The following is a 19,053-nucleotide window of genomic DNA, read 5'->3' as shown; positions in this document are numbered from 1 at the left end:
TGACATCTTCATTTATGTCCCTCTAATGGGGACAGCACAGAGGGAAAATACACAGCTTTTCAGCAAGTCACTGTTGCCAAGTCTGGGCCACTGGAGTTTAAATGCAACTTGAGTTTCCAGTTTATCCAATACAACTACCCTTTGGCGGGTTTGTCCTGCTTTTCTATAATAAGGGTCAATTCCTTCCTGCTTTGCTAAACAATTCTGGAACCAGATGGGTCTTGTTTTGCTTAATTTCAGGATCCTTGTATTTGTGTGTACTGTGTGTGTGTGTGTGTGTGTGTGTGTGTGTGTGTGTGTGTGTGTGTGTGTGTGTGTGTGTGTGTGTGTGTGTGTGTGTGTGTGTGTGTGTGTGTGTGTGTGTGTGTGTGTGTGTGTGTGTGTGTGTGTGTGTGTGTGTGTGTGTGTGTGTGTGTGTGTGTGTGTGTGTGTGTGTGTGTGTGTGTGTGTGTGTGTGTGTGTGTGTGTGTGTGTGTGTGTGTGTGTGTGGCCTGTACCAGCATTGGGGCGACTTGTTTACTGTGTTTGACATGTGAGGAAATCGGTGTGTGTACACTGTGGGGCGTGTGTTTATGTGTGTGTGTTTATAGACAGGCCTCCTTAAGAACATCTGCCCCTGTGACAGCCTGACAGAAGCCAGCTATGTATACAACAAACTCGGGTTGAGCCGGCGGCTACGGGCACAGACTTACGGCCGGATCACCTTGCCGTGTCGACGTCTCGGTCAAAACCGGTTTCATATCAGAATGTCACGAATAACCGACATTTCACGTGACTCGATAAGATGTGGTGAAAATCCTCGGAGACGTACAAACACATTGACAGTTGGATTGAACGTGCCTTTCTCCCCAGTATAAAAATGATCACACTCAACAGCGCACTGAAGATCTTAACCACACATCAAGAATGAAGCCATTTCAGAAGCTGCCGTTTGAATGTTCCCATTGTGATGCCGAGCAAGCATGCGGTTCTATATCTTGATGGATCTGAAAGCGGTTTAAGTCACAGTCCCTCACAGCAGACAATTATTTAATATTGATGGACTGGAATGGGAACGGGATGTGTTTGCACCCTATAATTACACAAAATGCAGACGGCCTCAGGCAAGTGAATCCGCTTTAAATCCCCTCCGCTATATGTGTTACACAAGAGCTCCACAATGCTCTTTGCATAACGCGGCTTTGTGTTCTTTACGGACTTAAGTGTACCCATGTCATGTGGCTGATTTACTGTAATGTTTCATAAGAAGCCATAAAATATTGAAACTGCAAGCCTGTGGAATATTGATGTAAACAGCTGTAAATATGGATGCAGTGTGGGAAGTGTCATCTGTAATAATGGAGGTGTGGTGAGGGGGGGAGTAGCCATACTGATCTTTTTTGCAGATAATGTAAGAGAGAAATGATAATTGGTGAGGGAACACTTTTCCTGGCGTGATAATTAGCACGCTTATGGCGAGGGGAATAGAGTACCTGTTGTGATTGTAGGTGTTTGTTTATACATGATGCATTTTTAAAACAAGAGGAATAGAGAGAACAATTGCATGTTGGGAAGCAGAAGAAGAATTAAAGGTGGTACCTGCATTCGGGCAGGTAGAGATGGATCACCCTTTGTACATGGCATGGGGTAACTTATTTTAATTGGCATGTATGGTATGTTCATGCTGCCGCTCAGGAGGAACAAATCAATTTGAAGTCCATTGTGTTGATATGAGCCGTTTCTGCCTCTTTCTCTCAGAGTTCCTGTGTCTCGAGCCTTTCATTCAGCGGCTGAGGCTGCCTGCCAGGGCTGTGTTCGGGGCACAGGCCTAAGTTGACTGGACGGGGGTGGAGAGCTCGGGGGGGGAAGACTGGTTTGAGGCTCTGTAAGGGGCTTTGAGTGGGCCTTAGTGTAGGCGGCGTTTTATATGAAAGTCGGCGAGGGTAGAGCGCTTGAATAGGGGTGGCTGGGAAGTTGGGCCTAGAAGGTCCAGGATGCACCCCACAGTGCTTTTGTGTGCTCTCACATCCGTGTGTGTGTGTGTGTGTGGGGGGAGGTGGTGGTGGTAGGGGTTTAGCATATGTGAGATCATGTGCTCATATTCACCAGTGGAATGTAAAAAGAGAGAGGAGGGGGTTCTCCTCTCGCCTCTCTTCCCCTCCGCTTGGTTGTTTTCTGTTCTCTCTCCACTGTGCTGTAGCGCAGGCCTGTTTGTATAAGCTCTTTACAGGATTGAGCACGCCGTGGAGCCATCCAGATGAAACAAAACCAACCTCATTTGATTGTTTTGAAAATAATTCTCTTTATTGTTTTTGGTTCAGGCAGATTTAACATGAGGGGAATAAAGGTTCTCTCACGTTCAGGGTCATTTCCCAGGAACATCGTTTTGTATCTGCAAGGCTCTTCCTCTGTGCTCTCAAACCCCTTTCATCAACAGGTCTTCTAAAGTCTCCAGACAACGTGAATGAAAGATGCAATTCAACCTCCCTTTTCCCCCCTTTTTTCCCTTTCGACCTCCTCAAAAGTACAATAATCTTCAGTCACTCGTCTCCTCCTCTCCATTGCGTGTGGCTGTGTGTAGCACCGGAGTGGCGCTGATTAAGCCAACAGAGAGACAAACGGGAGACAAAGTCCCAGCCCACCAGTTTAGTTTCACATCCTGGACTGGAGCTGGGCCGCAGCTTGCCAAGTGGAGGGCTTTTAAACTGGGCTAAACACTAATTGCTGCCCTATTTCTTTTATGTTGCTTCTTTCCCATCTGCGATGGCGCTTCCAGACCTCCACAGCAGCCAGAGCCTCATTATAGCAGACAGTTAACAAAGGCTGGGAAACAGAAGCGGAGAATTCACTTAGGATAGCTATCTAACCGTCGACTAGGAGGCCGGCTCGGAAAATTGAATCAATGACAGGGGCCGGCTTGTGATTAAATCCTTCAGGGATATTATGATATTAAGATTTTTGGAAATCTTAATTATTCATCTAACTTGTAGCAGCTCGCTTTGATAAAGAAATAAATGGCTTGTGAAACTGGGTAGTTGGGCGTGAGGCTCATTGTTTCATTTGAGAGCTGAGCTTTTAAGTCAGTTTGAGTCTCTTGTAATGGAACATTTGGAGAAAAACTTGCCAACTTCTTCCCTACAAAGAAACGGAAAATAGAAAACAGCTACTTTTGGAGTGAATCAAATCAAGGTGTAATTGTGATGTTTGCCGCTCTTTCTTTTCCCCCCGTGCTTGTTTTTCTGTAGGTGTTTTTGTGAGTGCTGAGAGAGGGGGAGGATGAAGAGGGTGATGAGAGAAAACCGAATGAGGGAAATGTTGAGGAGGTGAATGAGGATAAAGCGAGAGGGAATGAGATTTGGGAGCAGAAATAGAGGGGGGCTGAGATTGGGGGGAAATAGAGAGAAGGTGGGAGTAGAGGGGGTGGTCAGCAACAAAGCCTAATGTTGCCATGGAAACTTGTTTATGCCTCACAGATGCATCTTGTAGATCCAATTAGAGGCTGATTGTGTCCGTGTCTTCATAGACACACGCACATGTTTCGCGGCGTGCACACGCCTGAAAAACATATGTACCCTAACGCACACGTCTGCGAGCACATGCAGAGTGTTGCTGCTGAAACCAGCAAATGGTGAGGAGAGGTGGGACAAAGCAGACCCCGCATTCTCGCTCTTATCGGCCCTTGAATTAGTGCAACCCCTCCCCTCGCCCCCACGGGCATCAGACAATAGTGTGGAAATAACGTCTCACCCGCTCCCAAGCCCATCAACGAGATCCTAACTGCGCATGTTCAATGACATCATACTGCTCTGAAAGAAAGTGGGGTTTGATTGACAGGTTTTGATCGTTTTGCGTATTACATGTTGCATTTATCTCTTTTTTGAATCAAGTCATATATTTGGTAATGCCCCGGTCAAAGAAGAATAGCCATGATTGTTGAAAAGGCCTTAATCCAATCATGTTCATTTTCATGGGGGGTATCTTTCAGAAAATGGGACTATTTTTTTCTTCTAAATGATCGTTTCTTACAATGGCTGGCCGATTGCCAGTGTTTAACATCAGTGCAGGAGGGATCGAGATCATAACCCCCCCACTTCTACACTTACACACTCCTCTATCAGTCTCTTTCACAGTCCTCCCTTCCCCAGGCCTGTCTGAAGAGCCAGTTATATAGTGGTGAAATGATGTGTGTGATGATGAAATGAGGGCTGTAGATAAGGTGAGATTAGACTCGGAGTGAGGAAGAAGGGAGAGACAGAGGGAGGCCCGGCCCCTGATGTCTTGTTAAAACGTGAGGGATCAGGAAGAACAACAAATGCATTGCGCGCAGCTAAATCCTGCTTAAATCCGCTGGCATGGGCAGATCTAGCAGATAGCCTTGCTGCTGTGCTCGCTGTCTGCGACCACAATGCACACACACACACACACACACACACACACACACACACACACACACACACACACACACACACACACACACACACACACACACACACACACACACACACACACACACACACACACACCGTACATAAACACACCCGTGGTCAGTCCGGCTGTCTGGGTTAATGCTTGGCTAACTGGGACAGCAGAGCTGAACCATGTTGACATTTTAAGCCTCAAACAAGTCCAGAACAATGATTCAGACCATCTGCCCCCCCACCCCTACCCCCCTCATCAGACCGCAACCTCAGCCCATTTTGCTGACCGACGCTCACACGCACACACACATGGAGATGGGCATAAACATACACACCACTGCCCAAACACACTGCAAGTACTCAGTGAACCTCCACCCCCTCTGTTCACACACACTTACACACACACACACTGGGTCTCCTCCTGTTTCCCCACCTTTTGTGAATAAAAGAGAGCAAGAGCTGATCTGATTGAGTTGGCAGCAGAGAGCGAGGTGGAGAGGTACAGTAAGGCTAGATGGATTATCTTAATCCTCCAGTAGAGGATCATGGCGGAGGGAAGATGAACCGGGAAACCTTCCTGTTGACCCCCGCACTTTGTTTTCCTCCAGAAACTCGGACCTCTGAAGTACAAGAAGCACAGATATTGTGTCTTGCACAGGTCTTACGTGGAAGTCCAAAAATATGAAAAAAGGATTTAGAGGCATTCCCCTGGTGTAATCCTATCTGTAGCCACTTCTGCGGCAGCCATTTTGTGTTTGGCCATCTTGTTTCCCCTCATCGCAAACCTTTGGTATGCTTTGATTCGGATCCAAGTATGAAAAGAAACTTTAGAGGATTTGTGTGAAACGCTCTGTCGACTCGTGCTGAACAATGTTGAGCTGCTACATGTAGTTTTAGAGGGGGTGAATTAACTACGCACGGCCTAAAAGCCAACGCCAGACAAATCTAAACCCATAACTCCTATAGCTCAAAGTATTAAGTCTGTATAAACTGTTGTTGAATCATATGGCTGCTTTTCCAGACTTCCTTTAAATATGTGTTGCTAACGTATCTTCTTTGTTTTCGTCCCTCAGGTTTCTGATGGGTAAGGGTCTTGTGATATACCCAGACATCGGGGACAAGCTGGACATCATCTGTCCCAAAGCGGACGATGGCAGAGAGTACGAGTTCTACAAGCTGTACCTGGTGAAGAGGGAGCAGGCGGACACCTGCAGTACAGTCCTCGATCCCAATGTCCTGGTCAACTGCAACAAGCCCGAGAAGGACATCAAGTTCACCATCAAGTTCCAGGAGTTCAGCCCCAACTACATGGGCCTGGAGTTCAAGAAGAACGTCAACTACTACATCACCTGTAAGTTTGTCTTAAAAGATGATTTATCGCCACTTTTTAGCTCTTTAACCTTCATTCAACCACAGAAGCGAAGAGTAATAATCTGCTTCACACTCAGTTACACGCGGTCACACCTGGGAGTTTCCCGGTAAACTGTATTTTAATGGCCATTACAGCAGCTCCATGCAACAAATGGAGGTGACGTGCCTTGCTTATGGTACAGTATTAGTGGCATTTAGGGAGTTCTGCATACAAAACCACACATGACTGACATTTAGTCAAGCACTAGCTTACTTTAGTACAATACTGAGTACTTTTCTCCCCATCTAATTAGGTTCTCTTTATTTGGAAAAAAAAAAGTTATTTTTGTACCTCCTATTTAATGAATTCCAATGCATTTCTAGTGGGTTTCTGCGAGTCACGTTACAGCGGGTCAGTTGGAAATGCAAAAACAGCTTTGGAGGATAACTTTTCGTATGATAAATGACTTATAAACAAATGTTTATTTGGATTATAATGTAGCTTTTCTTCCAGGAAACATCCCATTTCCCCTGTAATTAGTAGCACATTATTTAGTCATTTCCTGGAAAATTCCTGCAAAATAGCAAGGAAATTACAGACGCAAAAAAACGTCCTAGAAGTAATTCTTGAAAAGAGGTCATTCTGCACAATGAGGTCTTTTACTCTGACTACACTGATTACATTTTTCTGATAACATTGTGTTTGTAGCTTTAATTGTAATTTAATATTTTGTATTTGTGGTAAAACTATAAACTGAAGTAAAGACTAAATATTTTGTCTTGTGTAAACATTGTGCGCTTCCCTTTCCAGACTTTCAGACAGCCTGTCTGTGGCTTATTTATCATTTCTGAATTGCTTGCTTTTTAAATCATAGTTTTGCAGATAAATAAATATTCAAGGTTAAAGGTTCTTTATTGTCAAACTAACATAGCAATTATAATTGAGTAATTAGTCGTTGAAAATCTTAGGTCACAGGCTTCTCCAACAATGCAACACAATAATACAAATAAGCAGACAATATTAAAATATATTATATTAAAAGTAATACAAAAAGAAAAATAGTTTAAAAAAAAGTGGAATTGTGCAATACGAGTCTATATACAAGTTATTGGAATGATATAATAGATAAATAATGACTAAGTAGCAGATGAATGTTATGAAATTGTTTCAGCAGTTCAGTTGTTTAACAGTCTTATTGCCTGCGGGATGAAGCTGTCTCTGAATCTGGTAGTGGATAGTGTAGTAGTAGTAGCAGTAGTGGATTTGCACTAAGTAGATAAAGAAAGGAAGAGATAGAAGAAGTCGTAAAAAAGAGAAATAGAAACCACAAAACAACCTAAGACTGAAACGTTTAAATTACACCTGAGCAATAATTTATAAAACAATATTTGAATAAAAACGTAATACTTCAAACAGTAGAGCACAGTATATACATGAACCGGTATTTTTATTTCTACATTAAAATGTATCTATTTTAGTATTTGTATTTAAAGAAAAGAAACGGTAAGGTCAAAAAACTGTTACTATATTGTAAAATGTTTCATTTACACCTGAGCATTAATTTGAGGATAAAACAAAATATAAAGTATATTTAAAAATGTTCATATTTTACACAGCGGAGCACAGTGTACACATGACCACAAAATGTATTTGTTTTACATTTAAAAGTATTTATTTTATAGAGGCATTATATACAGTATAAGGGGTGTCAGATGGAGGGGACTCCTCAGCGGTCTGTGGACCGGAGGTCGGCCGCTCAGTTTGAATCCAGCTGCAGTAATGATCTCAAGATCAGCAGGAGGGGTCAGTGGAGCTGGAGTCACAGCAGAGTCTCTTATGGACTCCCTTATAGATAACCATACATTATTTTGAACGCTCTGGTACTTATTTTCTCCCTCCCTGGCCTGAACGTCACCGATAGATGGAGGTTCAGCAGGGGTTTGTGGAGAAGCTGGTGGAGATAACAGTTAGTCTCTGGACTTGGTAGTAGCTGCGTCTCAGTGATTTCCAGGTTTAAATCATTCAAAGGGACTTAGTCCACACCACACACATTGGTCAGGTCACCAAGGAAATGTTTTTGCATGTATCTTGTTGTTTAATAAAGTCTATAACCCCCATAGCACACGACTGCAAAATGATGCATGCATAATATATGGGAAAAAGGTTGTAGGCACAACCCCAGGGATATCATCTGATATATCTTGCTGTAATGAATAAGGATAATGATTCTAATTATTAGGAAATCCCCAAAACAGGCCAGAAAAACAACAACAAATTGATCCTAATAACATGCATTTCCTCAGAAGTTAAAGCCTCATATAAATTGCTGATGTCTCTGAGCTATAAAGCGAATTATTGTCCAACAACAACATGAAAAACAATTAAATGAAAATATTACGAATAATAATTCATTTGATTTCCTGTAACTTTTGCTGAAAATTTTAATTGTGTTTATCGATGCAATATATAGTGTGACATGTTGATTGCATTAGCGCTAAGCTTTAATAATTATAAAATAATTAAAGTTAATAAAATAGAAAAAATGTATGAAAATGACAGTAAAAAAAAAGAAAAAAAGATAACGAGTGAACCGTCAAATCTTTATTCAAATAGATACCAAAAGCTCTGGGTTGCATTTTATATTAAAAGTAAACAAACACATTTTGAATTATTCAAAATGATTTATCATCAGGGATGTAGATCTGGTACTTTCCCCATTTTAAGTCCCTATCTTCCCATCTGTTTTTATAAAGACATTTCTTCATATGGGGCCACTTTTCCAAGTTTTATGAAGCACTCGGCTCTGTCTTTTTCCATCCCCTCAATAAAGTCTGTCCACCCACCATTATGGTGGTTAAGATCAGCTCTGCATTTCTTGCGTGACCGATTTTTAAAGATTTACGTCTTAGGCAGGAACAAAGGGGCTTGGGGCCGCCATTGACAGAGTAGTGAAGTTGGGGGTAACAAGAGAAACACTAACACATTGTTGGTTTTGGTCTTTTTAATAGGATTTATAACCCACAAGTGGGCCGGAACAAAGCTTATATTTCATGTGAGGGGTCAAAGCTTAGATTCTCCATCTTGTTAGCTCGGAAGCTGCAGAAGCTAACATGCTGTAGCTCCGTTTATAAATCACAAGACAATGTTATTGTAGACGTGACTCGAGCCTTATCTAATTATTACTTCAGTTAGTCATTTCCTACATTTCCTGGAATGACTTGAGTTTTCCTTAAATCCTAACATGTGTTGGGTTGGATTTGTCAGTTGGGAGTTGTGCCACATCTGTAATTGATTCCTCACTTCATCATTGAAATGATCAGAGATAATCGTGACTTTGAGATACGATCTCTAAACTTAATCCAAACATGCAACACGCTGCCTTGAAGCCTACTGAAAATCTGCATGGTCGGAAGCCGGAAAGAAAACGGATTCATCCCTCATCTTCTCTTATGAAGCGTAATTAACACTACTAACTTCTCATTATTTAACTTCATGTTGGCTTCAGAATGTTTTTATCCTTCATGTTTCTTTACCAAAAGAATAGCCTCTTTCTATCGCTAAAATAAATCTTGCACATGTTTCTCCTTTTGATCTGGCGCAGCTCAAGCGATATTTGCGAAGTCTCCCTCAAAGCCAGAATGCGGGGAAGCATAAAGCTTGTGATGTTATCAAGCAACGATATTTTGGGGGCCGCTCCTGTGGCAACATGTCATGTGGACTTTAAGAAATATTTCTTTGAGCTTTATTACACCCACATGTCTTTGGAAAACACCTTCGGCATTCTCGGCGTCTACTCAAAGTTTTTCCTAGCCGGCTGCTAGCGGGGCTGCTCCACATATTGTGTCCTGATTACATCATAAATATTTTAACCAACTCTATTAGTGACATGTGCGTGGGGATGCATCAAAGAGGAAACATTGACTTTACCTAAGGTCACATTTGCTTTTGTGCTACACTCTCTTGTTTTTTTGCTGTGTTGAGAATACTCCTCAGTGTTTCACTCCATGAACTCACATAACAAGAGGTGGTTTTAAATCCTTCACGAGGGAGAGTGGCCGTGCCGGATCCCGCCTGATGGTGGACCATCATTAGGCTCATATACTGTAACATTCTCGCGTCAGCAGTAATCTTATATAGTATTTGTCTTGGTATTATGTTAATCCTGTCCTTTGCAACAGGAAGAGCCTTGCTTTATTTATTCCACCGCGGCCTGTGCATACACCGTGTCACACTTCATTTATCACTGAGACAATGGCTGTGTGTGTGTGTGTGTGTGTGTGTGTGTGTGTGTGTGTGTGTGTGTGTGTGTGTGTGTGTGTGTGTGTGTGTGTGTGTGTGTGTGTGTGTGTGTGTGTGTGTGTGTGTGTGTGTGTGTGTGTGTGTGTGTGTGTGTGTGTGTGTGTGTGTGTGTGTGTGTGTGTGTGTGTGTGTGTGTGTGTGTGTGTGTGTGTGTGTGTGTGTGTGTGTGTGTGTGTGTGTGTGTGTGTGTGTGTGTGTGAGCAAAAGAGGAGGGACAGGGAGCACCTGCAGTGAACACACTTTACCTGCTTTTCCTGTACAGTAGATGTTTGCGTGTGTGTTGAGGCCCCTTTAGGCCAGCTTATCTCCGCCTTGAAGATGTGAGAGCGTTATCCCACCGTCTCTGTTGGGAATGCGGTCCAGCCGGACAGCAGAGCGGTGTAAATCTGCTCACCTATAAAGACCTGGCTTATCTGGCCTGATTAACGGCCGAACGTGGCAGACATGCTTTAAGACGAGGAGGAGATGCACAGGGGGTGGACATTCCTCTGAATCTTGCAACTGTCTTTTTTTCTTGTCCACCCCCGATGTCTCCACTCCAGCTCCGTTTGTCTTTTCCCTTGATCACCCCTCACCCCCACTCCTACTCCTACCCCTACCCCTACTGCTGCTCTTTCCATGGGGTGGAAAGGGCAACAAAAGGTGTGGGGTAAAGTAAGCAACAAATGGTGTGTGTTTGTGTATATGTTTTTTCTCCCATGTGTGTCCCCATGCGTCAGTGTCACTGCGGGGGGGAGTCCTGTCCACTCGGCCCCGCTGTCTCTCAGGCTCTGACAGGAGTCGTGGGGGGGTAAGAGGTCAAAACTCACGGATGAGGGGTTGCGGAAACACAGCAGGGGGGTCAGTAATGATAACCCTGCACTGATCTAAACCCCAGACCAGCACCAGCATGTGCTGTCCATCAGCACATACCCCCCCCCCCCCCCTTCCACCCCCCCATCCCCTTAAGAACACACACACGCATACATACACACGCCTCCACAACCCCCCCCCCCCCCCTACTGGTGTATGAGTGCACAAACTGGTTGTATTTCACTGTCTAAACACAGGATATGAGCTGTTTGTGAGGTTTAGAGGTTAGACGCAGAAAATATTTTAGAATGGGGGCTTTTAAGGAGAATAAACATAATGGAGAACATGAGCAACAGAGCAAGGAACAAAGAGAACCAGGGGAAAAGCAAACACACATATAAACAGACAGTGCCTCCATTTTCTCTCCCATTCGCTCCTCATTGAAATAATGTACCATGACTGCTGGAAGATGTGTTTTCTGTGGTTATCCGGCCCGGTGAGTCTCTGTTCTATATAAGGGTATGACCACGAGGCGGTAAACAGAGGCGGCCTGTAGTCGAGCACTCCTCTCCCCTTGGTTTCCAGCGCAGCAGGCAGGGTAAGCCTGATCCCTCCTGACAGCTGTCACTCTCCATCTCAGTGTACCGTCATGGACTCTGACACACACACCGACTTCCCCACCAGAATACTGCCGCAGCGAGGCGCACGCTATCTCACCTTTAGAAGATTGCCTCAGTGAAATACACGATGCCCCGCTCGCAGCAAACTGCACATTTTGTTTTTCATTCTGTGACGCTCCATTTCTTTGACTTTGCAGGTAACTCCAACTTCTATTTTAAGCTTCATTGGTTATAACTTTTTGAATTTACTGACTTCTTTAAACATTTGTGGTTAGGAGGTATTGGAAAACAATGCCGGGGAATATATCTGACATTTAGGCTGCGGGATTTCTTGTTTGTGTTGCTCACACCTGACAGTAATAAGGTTAGGAGGCATATTGCTAAGATTCAGGCCCTTTTGCGTAGGCTCTCTTCGGTATTGCTGTTTTTTTGCTCAACAACCAACACATTATGCCCCCCTTCATCCAAATACCTCCCTAAGGAATCCACCTCCACTGGGCCACTATGCAAGTTCTTCTGCTTAACAGTACATTACAATCTTTTCCCATATTTGCCCTTGGATGGGTAAAAGGTCAAGGTTAAAATCCCTGATCGGGCAGGAGATCACAAGATCCTCTCCTGCCCTAATTTTCAGTGAGGATGTAAACGCTGCAACATATGTGCATATGTGCGCTCCCACGCAGGTATCTCAATAATAATACTTGTGAGCTCTGGGACACAAATGTACAAATGAAAGATTGCTCACCAATAAATATGAACACTGACAGCCTTATAACTGGATTTGTTGCAGTGCAATAACAGTAATCTGATTAGAAAAAAAAGTGTTAAATGTCATCTTTTTTAGTTAACATAAAATTACCATAATTAAATCTCAGCAAATCCAGAAGAAAGAGGCAGTCACATTTGACAGCGGCGCCTTTGAAAAGACGAACCATTTGATTGTCAGGTTATAGAGATGCAAATAAGTCACACATTTCTAACGCGCAATTAAATGTTTTTTTTTCTGTCGAGCGATAACTATTAACATCTGGTAGCCTCCCAGTTAAATCTCGCTGAAACATTTGAATTACAAGCAAGAAACACTGCAACATTTTCTTTTTGCCTCAATTGTGGACAAAGAAAGTATTATTTATCGCACATTTAGCATAAGAATTGCTTTCAGATCCTGAAATAATGATAACAGTTGTTGGCAAACATTTCTATCAGTCCAGATGATGCATAAAAGCTCCAAAAAGTGTCTGAAAAGAATCAGGTTTATCATTTTACACCTCGTAATGCTAGATAATACTAACCTCATTCACACCGTTAAATAGCGTAAACGCTGCGCTAGCAATCATTTTGTTCCAGCCTGCGCCGTGTTTTTCAATTAGTAAAATTACCATTCAAAGCAAAGTGTTCTGAGAATGGGAGTTGCGGATTGACTTGGAGTAGCTGTCATTGATGTTACCGATTAGAGTTTTAAGCAGCTAATCAGTAAACCTTAACGGATTTTCATTTTCAAAGTAAACCCTGCTAACAGGTCAGGTTAGCACCGGTGAAGCAGCATGGCCTGGGATAAGGAGATTTAACCCCCCCCCCCCTAGGGTGAGGGGAATATAGCACAGTGTTTATTAGACTGCCAGTGTAATATATGACTTTCTGCTTGCTTTGCAAATCTATCCGGGCTGCCTCTGCTACTTCTCCTTTGGATATTTCATTCAGAGAGGGTTAGCAGGCGCAGCGTTATTGTCGCTGGTTATTGCCTTTCGTTTATTACAGAGGAGTTTGTTTAGAGAGAGGGGTGGGGGGGGGTTGTCGAGAGGGTGGAGGGTGAGCTGGGGGGACACGAGGACTTTCTTTAAGAGCGAGGGCCGCTCACGTGGCTGTACAAGTGAATGGTTACCATTGGTTACGCCTGAACCCGCCGCTGCTAGATGAAGCTGATATATTCATGTATTCATCTCAATTAGTCTGCTCCGTGCATCTTCAAATGCAGACACTCATCCCTCCTCGGCTGTGCTCCATGCTTATCTTATTAGAATATTTTATCCTGCGTGCAACTTCTCCCTCTCTCCCACTATGTCCTCCCTCGCTCCATCCTGCCATTATTCTGCGTGCGTGTGCGTAGGTGCAATGGGAAGTCTGTGTCATTTTTGTTAACTGATAGCTTAGATCTCCTCTCAACGCACACACCACTAGAGACCACGGAAACAACTCTGCCAAACAACAACACTGTTGATTTTCTTTTAACACAAACTAATTTGCAGAGAGACTCTTTTCCCTCTGTGAGCCTTTTTGAGTTTGCGAAAGTAGCCTCCTTGTTGTCTTTAATTCGGTCCGCTATGTAGAAACCATCATGTGGTTTTTGCAAAACCCAAAAATAGCTTCAGGCAAAAGGAGAGCAGACATTTTTTAAGACTGCTGGAAATATGCATGTTAGGAGTCCAAGGTGATTAGGAAAAGTGAATGTAGGACAGAGAGAACATGAACATCGTTGTCTGAGAGGTAAACCATTTCGGACAATCTCTGTTAAAAAAACATAAGAGCAGGATAAAACAACGGCAGACTATAATCTAAAACACTCTGGAATTGCATATTTCCCTTTCCATCCGAGATGTCTGAGGTTGTTTGGCCTCAACTTTGCCAACAACACATATTCTCAATGTCTTTCTTCTCCGGCCAATAGCTAAGCTCAAATCACAGCTCTCTGTCTGTCAGATGGAGCCCGCTCTCGCTCTCCACCATCCTTTAGAACAGTGGTTTCTCTTTTCCAAGGCACACTCTGAAATGGCTTTGTTTTCCGACAGCCATTCAGAGGCACCCTCAGCCGGGGCCTGCCAAGAAGTCCGCCTCCCCGAGCTGGAGCCCGGGCTTGTTTACACAAACTCATCGGAGAAATATGGATGTATAATTATAGAGGTTGTTAGTTTTAATGTCGTATCCTTGCTATGGAAACCGCTGCATGCTTGGTCAGCTACAATGAGGGGCGGCTGATGAAACTCTAAGCGCCAATGGCGTGAACAATTCTAGAGGTTTTTAGGGGAGATAAAAAAGGAGCTTCTTGACAAATTCGAATCAGCGCAGAGCAAAGCAAGCAAACAAACATGAATCACAAGGCGGTGATAGAGATTGCTGTGGTTGTCCAACGCATAAATACAGAGTCTAAATACTGCTCTGCAGGCCGGGGCCAAGCCCGTTCTGTGGATTCAGCTCGGTGGCAAGATGTCCATGTTCCATTCCAGAGCGACCACAGGCGCACAAACACAGTAACGGGAGCAGCAAACACACAAGAGGCGTGTGCGCGCACAAACACACAGGCATAAATAAGCACAAAGCCACATAAGCAAATTCAAATATATATATATATATATATATACATATACTCATAAGCTTGCTAGCACAATGCTCTCTCACTCGTCCTTCTCTGCGTAATAGAAGCTGCTGTATGCAATTGTTAATGCACATTCAAGAGAATTTAGCTGAGCACAGGATATATTCTGCAGCTGTCCCTTGGGTTGTGAAACTCATGTGTGTTGTCAGAGTTTGTACCAAGATGGATTGACGTTATCCTGAAAGGAAAGCTTCGTGTTTTAAAATAAATACGTGTTGTGTTTGGCGAGTTGATGATTCTGGGGTGATGGAACAATTTTACCTCCCGTTCCAAAACCACAGGTTCAATTTCGTTCCCTCTTTCCATTCCTCTCTCCCTTTTTTCTCCTGCAACTTAATCTCTCTCTCCCTGCGCCTGGCTATTCCACCTATTTTCTCTCCTCCTCAGATCTTACACTCCCCCCCCCCCCCCCCCCACCATCTTCCTCCTCTCCCCATCTCTCCCGCACAGTGACAGATCCTTCAGGAAATTGTTTTGAGTCTGCCAGACATTTTTGTGCTGTAGCTGTTTATTTGTGCATGGGGGCACGGTGTCCGGAGCCCCGGCTTCTCCTCACTCTCGGACTAGAGGTTAAGCTCCCGAACTCCTTCACCGCCCTGCGCCAAAAAACACTGATCCCCGATCAGTGTGGCTTCACCGTGTAACCGATACCAGGGATGAGGAGAGAGGAGCAGCAGAGAGGATGTAATCAGTGTGTGTGTGTGTGTGTTTGTATATGTGCGTCAGCTGCTGGCTTTGTGTGTATTAGGATGTAATCAGCTGCATTCTTCTCTGTGGTCGGCCGTGCTCTCTGATTGGGGTTTTGGCGAATAACAGGGGCGGGGAGGAAGAGTGTGTTTCTTTTCCTGCGTCTTGTGTTGCAGCCTGGCCCTCGCAGGAGCCTCGCTGTGGTTTGGAGCTGTGCTTGGGGCTCTGGCTTTTTACACATCAGCTCCATCAGACTCTATTTATTATAAATCTGTCTGTCTGTCCATCTGCCACCTGGTGCATCTGAATGTGTGTCTGTGTGCATTAGAGCCGCCCAGACTCCCATTTTGGCTGCAGTCAGCTTAGTTCAGGCGTCTCCATGTTAACAGGTACAGGATGATTCCCCCGGGGTTTATAGGCTAACACATGCACACTCGCACAAACACACGGTCACCGGGAAACACGCAATGTCCTCTTTCTCTCTCTCGCTCTTCATCTCTGTCTTTGTTCTGCCGCTTGCAGATTTTCTTTTTGTGGACAACAGATGGGCTGACATCGGCTAAACAACAAGTACACTCTCTGTCTGTGACATCTCTCTCTCCGTCCATCTCACACGCTCTGAAATCCCTCAGTTCAGTCATTAATCAAGAAACAAATCCCGTACATTCATTCATTTTTGCGAGAGATGCTGCCTTTCTCCGTTTTATACGACTGTAAATTGAATATCTTTTGGTTTTGGGCTGTTGCTCGGACGTAACGAGACATTTGAAAGCATCACCTCGCTCAGTGTGGCATGCTAAGGGCTATCAAATGAATTCATAAATTGGAAGAAATAATCTACAGACAGCTTTATAACCCTGAGGCCAATTTTCTCACCTGAGCCATAACGCGCTCAACGTTCCTTGCACATCAATGTGCTGTTCCCTCTTACTTCGAATACCTCATTGGCTTTGTTTCGCCTTGCCTATTTGCGACTGGAAGTGCCCGAGCCTGCGGTAAGAGTTATTGTTTGTTTGTTTGTTTGCGTCCCATCTTTGATGAGTGTTATTGTGCCGAGGAACACAGAGCTCGCTCAGTTGTCATAACTCTCTTCTGAAGGCCAGATTGAAAAGGTCAGTAAAATGAAGCTCCTCTCTCGGCCGACAAAGGATGAATGGATGCAGTGTAATAGCTCCACACACACACACACACACACACACACACACACACACACACACACACACACACACACACACACACACACACACACACACACACACACACACACACACACACACACACACACACACACACACACACACACACACACACACACACACACACACACACAGATGGGCCTTACACACATGTACGCACACTTAGATAATGCACAATTTTTCACCAGCACTGGAAGCAAGTATTTTTTTAAGGATATTTTGCCCTCCGCCTGATGGTGTTCGTTGACTTGTTCCAGCTCTGGTTTCCCTCAGGGGGAAGTTTGCTCACAGATTAACTCTTTAGTCAGTCTAGATTTGTTGGAGTCTCATGGCCTTTGACATGGCATTACTATCACCCACCACATTCCGATCCATCCCAGCGCTTCTTTTATCAGCCGGAGCAGGAGCTGATTTGTGGCTCGTGGACCTCTTAGATCAAGCAGGGCGACTCCTCTCCTGAGTCCAGAGTCCCATATCACCTTTGTAGACGACCACAAAGGCCAGAGGAAAGAGGATCACTTTTATCATCTGGATGGATTTAAGCGAGTGAACCACGGTTCACCTAGTGTGATTATCAGTGCAAATGAAGCACGACGAAAACTTCAATGAGCCTCCTGCTGAGGAACAAGCTCACTAAGACCTTGTGTGTGTGCATCTGTCAGCCGATTACACACATGTAACCTGGCAATACCATTACCACCCACTAACATGCATGTTACCGGATGTTTAGAAAACATACCTGCTGGGATTTATAATTGGCTATAACATTAATACAAGGGTATTTTAAAGGGCATTATAATAGGATAATCGGATGTTAATGATATTATACTAATCATTATGCCAAATGCAAACATTACAAAAATGTGTTTTGGTTACTGGAAAGTGACCTAATAAATACTTAAGACCCACTGATAAGAGTTATCTGAATTAGTTGTACACCATTTATTTATTTATTTGCTCATTTTAAAGGTCCCATGTCATGCTTTTCCGGTTATTAGCCATCCCCTTGTGTGTTATGAAGGTTTTTCTGCATGTAAACGGTCTGCAGAATCACAAACCCTCAAAGTACACTGTGTAGCGAATAAAACTCTAACACAGAATATACCTGTCTGTGCTGCCCCAGAACGCGTCCTTGGAGATTTTCTTTTTCCATTGTTTTCTTCTTGGGAATAGTGACGTATTTGGGTTTTAGTGACGTATTTGGGTATAGTGACGTAACGTAACAGCTCCGTGGATTGGTCCGCGGACTTCCTCACACACACACACACACACACTCAATCTTTTCTCAGCTGCAGCTCCGCCGATTTCTCCACCTGAGACGGCGGGACGTGGCGAGGCTGTGAGTTTGTGCACACACACAAACTCCCAGCGGGTGTGTGTGTGTGTTCGGGCTGGGTTTAGCTGTGTCTCGCAGACAGCCACTGGTGTAGGAGCTCCAACAAGGACAGAGAGTGAATACACATACTTTACATCGATGCTGTATGAGAAACCAATGTGAGTTTGGAACTTTGCACAACGTAAATCTATTTTAGTAGACCTCAACAATGGAATTATGATCAGTAGAAATGGCCATGACATGGGACCTTTAAAGCCTTTGCCAAGAAGTTTCTGTATCCTTGGAGATAGTCACTTGACAGTATCAATGTGTAAAATGGGTGTATTAACAGTGTAATATGGTTATAACAGGGCCAAACCATTAACATTTTGGATTAGAACACAAAGACCTTTTAACATTTGTTATCATTGCAATTTGCGTAGCCTTGGTGGAGGTCTGTGCTCTCCAAGTACCTCCTTATGTATGATATCCATCACGTTTATTAAAATGCACTCATTATTACACTTTATTTTGATTTATATGGCCTTTCTTTGAGGCAGCCACTTCTTAATTCCAGGGCAGTTACTCTTAATGTTGTCAAGATACTTGTCTAATTTGCCCACCATTTCTCTGAGCATTCTCCCCCAGCCCTCCCAGTATAAATGATGCTTAATGGAGAATGAAAATTGGATAATACGCACCATTTCTTAGTGTACAACTTCCCGTATTGTTCTTAACCCTGGGCATACCAAAAGAACACGGCTTTGGTGTGGAGCTTTTCATTTGAAGTAGAAGCAGGAATTCATCTTAAGAGAAGCTTAGATACATGTAGGCGGATCAGACACTAGTGGTGCTGCTATCTGTTATATTACATTAAGAACAGGAGAGTAGGAGAAGTCATACGGACTGACTGTTGATGTGGGCCGTTGATTAAGAACAGAGCCATTAATAAGTGTGGTGAGGGAAACACTGTGGCCATGATGGGATTAATAAAACACTAATGTGGAACTTCCCTGTGTCTGTAAC

At 43.8% G+C, this 19,053-nt stretch overlaps 1 protein-coding gene across 1 annotated transcript in view; it reads left to right on the top strand.

Annotated features, from left to right (window-relative positions):
* Positions 1-19,053, top strand: part of efnb1 (ephrin-B1) — a 59,548-nt gene that overhangs the window by 19,443 nt on the left and 21,052 nt on the right. The window contains exon 2 of the mRNA XM_079672796.1: positions 5,471-5,748. Coding sequence (XP_079528922.1) covers positions 5,471-5,748 — 278 coding nt within the window. The remainder of the gene's footprint in view (positions 1-5,470; positions 5,749-19,053) is intronic.

Source organism: Notothenia rossii, assembly GCF_949606895.1.
Source record: "Notothenia rossii genome assembly, chromosome: 3".
NCBI lineage: Eukaryota > Metazoa > Chordata > Actinopteri > Perciformes > Nototheniidae > Notothenia > Notothenia rossii.
This window is presented reverse-complemented; position numbering and strand designations above follow the sequence as displayed.